The sequence below is a fragment of the Hevea brasiliensis genome, chromosome 7 (genome assembly GCF_030052815.1).
Source record: "Hevea brasiliensis isolate MT/VB/25A 57/8 chromosome 7, ASM3005281v1, whole genome shotgun sequence".
NCBI classification, from domain to species: domain Eukaryota; kingdom Viridiplantae; phylum Streptophyta; class Magnoliopsida; order Malpighiales; family Euphorbiaceae; genus Hevea; species Hevea brasiliensis.
The window spans coordinates 99,451,961-99,462,373 of record NC_079499.1 but is presented as its reverse complement, the minus strand read 5'-3'; the positions used below and the strand labels follow the sequence as shown (position 1 = coordinate 99,462,373).

The 10,413-nt window shown below is 38.1% G+C and overlaps 1 protein-coding gene across 1 annotated transcript; it reads left to right on the top strand.

Annotated features, from left to right (window-relative positions):
- The first annotated feature begins 251 nt into the window (after positions 1 to 251).
- LOC110656725 (protein SKIP34) lies at positions 252 to 956 on the top strand. The gene has a single exon (XM_021813634.2). It carries the CDS (start codon positions 400 to 402, stop codon positions 697 to 699), a length of 300 nt encoding a protein of 99 aa, XP_021669326.2. The 5' UTR covers positions 252 to 399; the 3' UTR covers positions 700 to 956.
- Positions 957 to 10,413: the final 9,457 nt, after the last annotated feature.

The window sequence follows — 10,413 nt, the reverse complement described above, 5'->3', positions numbered from 1 at the left end:
AAGTGAGAAATTAAATTTCTCCTCCTTTCTTTTTATTTTTTTTCTCTATGCAAATAAAAAATTTATAAAAATTAATTTATTTTCCTTTATCCATTCCCCTCAATTCAAATAAATGATAAATTTTAAAAATTAAATTATAATTTATCTTGAACCACCAGGTATTTTTTGAAATTTACCAAGAAAATGAAAAAAAAAAAAAAAAATCTAACCTGGGGCTGTAGATTAACCACCTCCCCGCTAAAAACTGTTCTAATAAAAACTGGGATTCTGATCTTTGATCCCCTTGTAGCGTGATAGGTTAGGTAAAATTCTCTCTTTCTCCAATATCCACGCTTTCTCTTCCAGAGTTCCATCTACTCTGTACCCACCCACCCTTGAGAATCTCATTCCCTTCATTCGATGTGTTACTGCTGCGGCCACCAACATTCCTTGTCACCTGACGACCTAATCCCCTCAAGAAACCGCCAATCCCACGACGACACATCTGTAGTGGATCTTCGGAGCCGCTTCGCCGAGACCGAAGCTCGCCTAGAACGAGTCAGGGCTCTAGAAGCCGAGCTCAATCGCCGGCTTGAGGAAATGAACCGGTTCGTTTCTGTTATGGAGATCCTCGTGACCTACCTCAAGCGAAGGCTTCAAGAGCAGCAGGAACACGTCGGCCGCCTCTCTTCTCGTCTTGACTTGCTAAATAGCGTTTAATTCTAGGTGATTTTAACATACGCATCCCCTTGTTTACATTTGTTTTTGCGTTTTTTACCTTTTCCCCCTCTTTTTTGTTGAAATCTTAGGGTTTTGCTGTTAATTTGTGGTGTGAGTTTATCAGTGATAAGAGCACACAGATTTAGAACTTTTTTTATGTGATTTATGGTTCTTATACCTCCTCTTGTTTACATTACTATCTTGTAGTTTGTTCTTAGTTTTGTAAAAGGGAAATGCTATGAATTCGTTGCTCGTCAGTACCATCTCATCATGTACATATATTTGTGTTTTGAAAGCGTCAAAGATGAATTTTGGCTTTTGGACTCTTTGTGAGTTCATCATCCTCTCTCCATCCCTCATTTATCAATGCTGGATAAACTTTGCTGGGAATTTGGGAGTTCAGTTTACTCAAACATATCAAACATGATTGTTTAATTTAATTAAAAGATTGATTTTTGCTGCCTGGAGCTTCATTTTACTGAATAATACAATAAAAATTTGAGCAAAAGTTCTAAGAGAGAGTGTATGTATCCCTGTCATTTGCTTCAAAATCATTTGATGGAAATTCTGAAACTATGAGAGTTCAAGTTAGAGTTTGATTGAAACTAATTATATTAAAATAATAAAATGTAATTTCTTTTAAATTAATTCACACTGAAAATATTTTTAATCAAGCCTTTTTTTTATTATTACGATTAGCACATTTTTAAATTAGTTTAGACATGTCAACATTAAATTTCCTTAATGAATGATTTTAAGAAAACATTATTTCAAGTATTTAAAAATTTTAAGTAGTAATTTTAAAATAATATCTAAAATAATTAAAAAATAATTAATAAAAAATATTTATTTTTATCTAAGGTAAATCTGATAAATTTTATAATAAAATTATGAAAATAAAAACTAAATTTAAAAAGGCCAAAACTAATGAGTTCTTAGTTCTCGTTTGATATTGTGATTAAATTTTTTTAAAAAAAAAAACATCATGATATATGTAAAAAAAATGAAAAAAAAATTATTTTAGAATATATATATATATATATATATATATATATATATATATATATATATATATAAAGTAAGAAGGTATTTTCAAAAGTCTTTAACTAATATGTAACATTCTTTTTTATATTATTATCACGTAACATACTGTATTATATGTCACGACCCAACCTATGGGCCGGACCGGCACTAGGACCTGGGCCAGCCTAAAGCCCTCGAGGCCCGTAGTAAGCCTAACTGTTCATTAACCCAACTCTAAGGCCCATTTGGGCCCAATTTCAAGAAACCAAACGGACAGAGTCCGGCCATAAAATAGACTTTCCAACGGGGAGTTTTCGACTCACCTGACCTGTAAACATAATAAATACTCAATTGGGGAGCTCAGCTCACCCTCCACATACTCATATCCTCATAAAAATAAATGGGAGCTCAGCTCCCTCATCCAATCCATCAAACATACATATCATTATATGTTTACAGGTCCAACATGATAATAATATTACAGACCATAATCAAATAAATACTTCTAACACATGCGAAAATTCTAGGAGTAAATAAAATTACACAAATATTGATAAACAACCTGCGAAGGAGAAAAGCAGGTTAACCAAAAATAAAATCCTCCTGTAGCCTGAAAAAAATATTGAACAGGAGTGAGCGTTCGACTCAGAGAGTAAAATATCAATTTTAACCATAATCTCTATAACTATCTAAAACTAATGCACCCTGTAGAGTGAAATGCAACATCAACATCATTTTCACATCATAACATCAAAAAGGTAATTTGGAGCACTCACGCACCCTGTAGCATCAATCATAACATATGGGAGCTGATCCCCTATACAGCTCTCTTAAATCCAACTCGTGCGGTGAAGAACTCAAGCCGGACTTTCGCTAATAAACCAAATCGAGGGTCCCAGCAAAGAACTCAAGCCGTGACTACCCCTCGAAGGATCGGGTCCCAGCGAAGAACTCAAGCCGTGACTACCCGTCCTATCCATAGTCCACACCACATCACACGCACGCCAACGCACGCACACTGCTCCAAATTACCACAACAACATCATGGCACTTTAATAGTTATCAATGCATCATAAATCGTGCCTAGAGTTTAACTACATAAATATATGCATATAAGTGATGCATGGGCATCCGAACATATAATAATATCGAAATTACAATTAAAATTAATATTTTACTCACAGACTTGGATTTGGTCACCGAGTAAGGCGGAGGAAGAAGGCTGTCCCGGCTCACCTGACAATTTTATTACAATCATTTAATACAAATGACTCAATACAAATCAAGAAAAGACCCAATACGTCCTAAGTCATGCCGAAAATCCGGCAGAGTCTCCCCTATACCTAGGACCTACCCAACCTGTAAAAGGGCTCAAAACACACTTCTATATCCACAATCCATATATCCACAACTCAATCACATCACACAGCCCCTCCTGGGCCCATCAAATCAATCATCCATCACAATATGTAAAATTTCAATTTAGTCCTTATAATTGATCATTTTTGCAAAAACTGCTCAAATAAGCTCTAAAATTATAAAACTACGCATGTCCTTAGAAATATTACTAAGCTATTGCAAAAAGAATCGTAATTTTCTAAGCTACCACGAATATTTTATGGATTTTTAATCCTATTTAAGCACTAGAAAATTACGAAAAAGCAAGGTTTGTGTTTACCTTTGCCGATTCCGATTTTGGGAACGTGCTCGGGATGCCTAACAATGGTGGGGTGGCCAAAATCTCGATCCAATTCGGAGACTTTTCCGGTAGCTGGTCTGTCTGGCCGGAAATTCACAGATCCGGACAATTGTCGAATTTCCGCGAATTGAGGATACCTACACGAAGCCCAATAATAATATATAAAAAAATCAGGGGTGTTACATTCTTTCCCCCTTACAGAAAATTCGTCCTCGAATTTTACACAAGGCAGAATAAAGTATATGATTACACATTGAACAGATAAGGGTACTTGCTACGCATGTCCCGTTCTGACTCCCAGGTGCACTCTTCCACTGACTGGCTCTTCCACAAAACCTTAACCATAGGGATCTGTTTTGATCTTAGCTGTCTCACTTGGTAGTCCACTATGGCTACAGGTTGCTCCTCAAATGTCAAATTCTCTTTTAGCTCTATTACATCTGGTTGTAGTACATGAGAAGGATCTGGAATGTATTTCCTGAGCATGGAGATGTGAAACACGGGATGAACGTGAGAAAGGTTGGGTGGTAGCTCCAACCGGTAGGCAACTGCTCCAACTCTATCCGTAACCTCAAAAGGTCCAATATACCGAGGTGCCAACTTGCCCTTCTTTCCAAATCTCATGACTCCCTTCATTGGAGAAACCTTCAGGAATACATAGTCGCCTACTGCAAACTCCACATCCCTCCGTCTGGGGTCTGCATAACTCTTACGCCTCTTTGAAAGTTTTGATCGTTCCTCGATTAAAGGAACTACCTCGGAAGTGTACTGCACGAGGTCTACATCATGCACCTTCGCTTCCCACATTTCTGTCCAACACAGAGGAGACCTACACTTTCTTCCATATAGTGCCTCATAGGGTGCCATCCCTATCTTTGGAGTGATAATCGTTGTTGTAGGCAAACTCCACCAAAGCTAGCTCATCCCATTGACCTCCAAAATCCAAAACACTCATGCGAAGCATGTCTTCGATGTTTGGATTGTCCTTTCTGATTTGTCCGTCTGTCTAAGGGTGGAAAGCCGTCTTGAAGTTCAATCGTGTGCCAAGTGCCTCTGCAACTTTCTCCAAAATCGAGAAGTGAATCAGGGCCCTCTGTCGGATATTATGGAAGCGAACTCCATGCAATCGACTATTTCTCGAATGTAGAGCCGGGCATCTTGTGCCGCAGTATGTAGTCTTCTGAGTAAGAAGTGAGTGATTTGGTCAAGCGGTCTACAATTACCCATATCGAGTCATATCCTCGCGTGGTACGAGGCAACCAGATCCACAAAATCCATAGAAATCATTTCCCACTTCCATTCGGGATAGGGAGCTCTTGCAACTTCCCCGACGGTCTCTCGTGTTCAAACTTCACCTTCCGACAAGTCAAGCACTTGGACACAAAGTCTGCTATGTCTCTCTTCATGCCATTCCACCAATAGCTATCTTTCACATCATGGTACATCTTGGTGGAACACAGGTGGACATTGTACGATGTATAGTGTGCCTCTCGCATGATTTCATCTCCGAGATTGTCCACATCGGGCACACATATCCTAGAACCTTGCACTAGGGCACCATCATTGGCAAATCCAAACTCACCACCTTCACCTTCTTGTACTCTTTCTATGATCTTCATTAATTGTTGGTCTCTGTCTTTGGGAAACTCTAACTCTGTCTCCGCAAGTTTGGCCTCACCAAGAATGAGCCAACAATACCCCTCATCTGAAAGATCTAGGATTAAACCTTGATCCATCAACTCATGTACTTCTGAATCAACGGTCTCTTCTCTGAAATGTGCGCCAAACCGCGGAAGATTTTCTCGCTTAAAGCATCTGCTACTACATTGGCCTTCCCAGGTGGTCTTGGATGGTGCAATCATAGTCTTCGTAAGCTCCATCCATCTCCTCTGTCTCAAGTTTAAATCCTACATTGGAAGATGTACTTCAAACTCTTATGGTCGGTGTATATCTCGCACACTTCACCATACAGTAGTGTCTCCAGTTTTTAGTGCAAAGACTACAACCGCCATTTCCAAATCATGGGTGGGATAGTTACGCTCATGCCTCTTGGTGCCTTGAAGCATAAGCCACTACTTTTCCATTCCGCATCAAAACACACCCTAGGCCAACTCTGGAGGCGTCCACGACACGGTGTATCCTTCACCGCTCATAGGTAGTGTTAACACGAGGCGGTGGTTAGACACTCCTTATCCTCGTCATTATAACTGACTCTATCGAGCTCTCTTCCTGTCCTTTGCATCTTATCCACTTCCCTTTTCCTATTTTTGGTATTGTTGGTATCTTTTCAACCTGCTGTACTTATTCCTTAATTTTAGTCATATCTCATCCTTACACCTTTTCCTTAAAAGACGTCTATCACATCATCAACTTTAACTTTCTTTTTATTTCTTAGTCTTATCTTGATTACTAGTTCCATTACCACGAAAATTCTAACCTTACGGCTTACTCCTGCCAGCACATTCTTCACCTTTTGTAACACTTATAATTAACCATAGAAAATTCGTTTTTGTAACCCCTTTCCCAACTTAACTATCAGAACATTATCATTCCCTACCAGCCTTAGTAGGAAATTGCTCATCCTGGATGGATAGGAGCTCCAGAAACTATAAGTTCCATCTGAACTAACACGGCTGTGGGAAATGTATGTCATGCCTTAATTCTAAATAAGATACTTCACGTGTTTATTCTCTTTAATATAATCACATATACTGCCCACAACTTTCCAAACTTCAACCTCAAATTACCCATTAGCAATAATTTCATCTATTGAAACTCATCCACAATTAGTATTTCCTCTAGCTCATAGTTTAAAACAGTTACAAGCCTTAGTAGCTAACTCAATTTAACTCCTGTCATTACTCTGTTTGTCCTTTCATACTTAATACTAGGTATGCACTTACTGTCATTCTCATATCAGGAAATTATGTATGAATTTGTGCCTACCAAACTCTCAATAACTAGGTCTCCTTGACTCAGTTTCTGTTCCTTATATAACCTTCTAGAACCAAAAGCACAAGCTAAACTTGAAAAGAAAGAAAATATCCTCTTATATTTAACTACACCCGATTGTCATATTATAACGTTTCACCTAAGTTTCTTGGTCTTTCTCTCCAAATTTCATCATCTCCTAGCGCAATTATGCTCTACCTATAAGGTATCATTTGCATGAACCCTTTACCGTACCATTTTCCTTCTTGACATAATATTTTATAATTTATTAACTTTACTTATACTCATACTCGACCTATGATTCATATCTATCATCGTTTTTATTGTGCCCTTAACTTTTGTTGATTCCTGAAAGATTTCTCTCACTAATAAATTCTTCCAACACTAATTCCACCCTTATCTAGGGTCATTAATTTGATCCTTGAACTTTCTAGTGATTTATAACCATCCAGACTTGTCACTTTTCGTTCTACCCCTACTATTGTCCTGTCGTTATTGCTTCACTACAAAGTGATTCTATTAATCACACTAAAAATGTTTGCCTGACATTCATAACGAACCTCTAACTACCTTCTCACTATCTCAAAAGTCTAACCTAAAACCTATGTGTCATTATCTATCATTCTTTTCCTCTCATCATACCTATTTGATCCCTTAGACTGACTTTTATTCAACTTACTGCTTACTAACTTCTCTTTCTCTACCTATTTAGGTAGTCCGCAATACCATCGCACACCTTCTAACATTTACTCATTATTATTGTATTCTATACCTCCATCACTTTTCTCACTAATGTGGTCCCATTTTGGGTTTTCCATCCTTGTCATTCTCCTTGCCAAGAATAACACTTAGCCTATCCTATATCTTAACTTTGTTCCTTTTATTATGCGCTCTTTAGGTTGTCCTTTCATTTATTTCCTTTGTCTTACCCAAAATAGAACTTGACTATTCTATCCTGGTTCCATTCTTTTCCTAACATAATAGCGATTTGCTAACTATATCTTCAGAGTCTCTATCGCGTTATCATATGTCCATGCTACTCAGTTTGGTCCTTTGACCACTCTAGCTAGTACTTCCACTAGCATTTAGATTATATTGCATCTGCAATCAATTGTCCAAACTTTCATTACGCACTTTCTTTATCTATTGGCCTTCGTGATTTATCTTCGCTAATTTATTACTCTTAACACTATTATAATTAGATTATACTATTGTTTTGAATAATTTGAAATTAGAAAGGAACTCAAAGAAATTACTGTCATACTTTTATTGTATGATCTCTATTCTTATCCTTTAGCTTACATAATACCCTTACTACCTCGAGAACTAATTTTGCAGTAATTTTATTATTATTATTATTATTATTTTCCATGTTTACTCAACTAGCCAAAACTTAAGATTCCGGGCACACAAACCTGTCATCCAATTCAAAGGATTTACATCCATCATGATCTGATTATATATGATTCCTATAATGGAACTTGTATCCTCTCCAGGATACCCGAGCCAACTACTCTCTACCACACTCTACAGTCCCATCTGGGACACTATTCCATAAGTCATCATTATCAGTAATAACCTTCGATCCATTCTGAAAAGATAGGACTATATCCTAACTTGCTGCAACAAAGGTACTACATCTACCACCTTGCCAGAACCATGTCAAGTTAATGACTCTTTTATCATATCATAGCTCTATAAATCATCAATTCATAGTTTCGACCTTCTCTAGGTAGTAGAGTTGTACTTTATTCCATACTGATACACACAAGGTATACTATTCTCACTCTATAAGTGTCACCTTTACTTTGCAACTAGTCCGAAACCTATTATCTGATGGCAACTCTTGATGTAACTCTAGCTCATGCTGGGGTAACTGAGTCACTGACTCTAGTTATCACCCAACTGTAACCTTTCAATATTCTAACTCTAGACTCTTAACCAAGAGTTCCCAACTCCTCTGCAAATACAGAACTCTGTTCTGGCATAACTGTACCAAAACAGAAGCCATCTCAAACACCCTCATTATGGAGCACCATGGGGATGCACGCAGCTCTACACAATAATCTCATGTCGGTACTGTAATCTGCAGCTTACAGAGCAGACGTCGAGAATATTGTATAGTTACTACGATACGTCCTGACAGACTAGGTCTCCTAATTTCTTATCTCTCATGAATCTTCTATTATCACAAACTTATTCTGACTGGGTCATCTACTGATGACTGCCAGTAGTGGTATCCTCATCCTTATCTAGGGCAACTGTACTTTTAAGACTCACTTTTATGTACTCGTGCCTTGCACGAAATGGGCACACCATTTAAACCCATCTTGACAAAATATAACATTTCTTGGAGTACGTATCCTCATGATAGACCTCACACGTCTACTAACTCTATTTCACAGTTCTATGTACTCCACGAAAATCAAGACACTAACTGAGGTAATCTTATATTTCCCGAGGTATAACGTAGAATCTAGAAACAAAGAATTACAGGAAAAGACGAAACAGAATCCTATACTCCGCATGTGACTCCTAGTAGACTCTTCCCAACACTTAGATGATTTTTCCCTATGAATCTGGAGCCTAAACTCTGATACCACATTTGTCACGACCCAACCTATGGGCCGGACAGGCACTAGGACCTGGGCCAGCCTAAAGCCCCCGAGGCCCGTAGTAAGCCTAACTGTTCATTAACCCAACTCTAAGGCCCATTTGGGCCCAATTTCAAGAAACCAAACGGACAGAGTCCGGCCATAAAATGGACTTTCCAACGGGGAGTTTTCGACTCACCCGACCTGTAAACATAATAAATACTCAATTGGGGAGCTCAGCTCACCCTCCACATACTCATATCCTCATAAAAATAAATGGGAGCTCAGCTCCCTCATCCAATCCATCAAACATACATATCATTATATGTTTACAGGTCCAACATGATAATAATATTACAGACCATAATCAAATAAATACTTCTAACACATGCAGAAATTCTAGGAGTAAATAAAATTACACAAATATTGATAAACAACCTGCGAAGGAGAAAAGCAGGTTAACCAAAAATAAAATCCTCCTGTAGCCTGAAAAAAATATTGAACAGGAGTGAGCGTTCGACTGTAGAGTAAAATATCAATTTTAACCATAATCTCTATAACTATCTAAAACTAATGCACCACAGAGTGAAATGCAACATCAACATCATTTTCACATCATAACATCAAAAAGGTAATTTGGAGCACTCACGCACCCTGTAGCATCAATCATAACATATGGGAGCTGATCCCTATCTGACTCTCTTAAATCCAACTCGTGCGTGAAGAACTCAAGCGGACTTTCGCTTAATAAACCAAATCGAGGGTCCCTGAAGAACTCAAGCCGTGACTACCCTCGAAGGATCGGGTCCCAGCGAAGAACTCAAGCCGTGACTACCCGTCCTATCCATAGTCCACACCACATCACACGCACGCCAACGCACGCACACTGCTCCAAATTACCACAACAACATCATGGCACTTTAATAGTTATCAATGCATCATAAATCGTGCCTAGAGTTTAACTACATAAATATATGCATATAAGTGATGCATGGGCATGCTGAACATATAATAATATCGAAATTACAATTAAAATTAATATTTTACTCACGGACTTGTGGTGGTCACCGAGGCGGTAGGCGGAGGAAGAAGGCATCGGCTCACTGACAATTTTATTACAATCATTTAATACAAATGACTCAATACAAATCAAGAAAAGACCCAATACGTCCTAAGTCATGCCGAAAATCCGGCAGAGTCTCCCCTGTACCTAAGACCTACCCAACCTGTAAAAGGGCTCAAAACACACTTCTATATCCACAATCCATATATCCACAACTCAATCACATCACACACCCTCCCGCCCATCAAATCAATCATCCATCACAATATGTAAAATTTCAATTTAGTCCTTATAATTGATCATTTTTGCAAAAGCGCTCAAATAAGCTCTAAAAATTATAAAACTACGCTTGCGGTTCTTAGAAATATTACTAAGCTATTGCA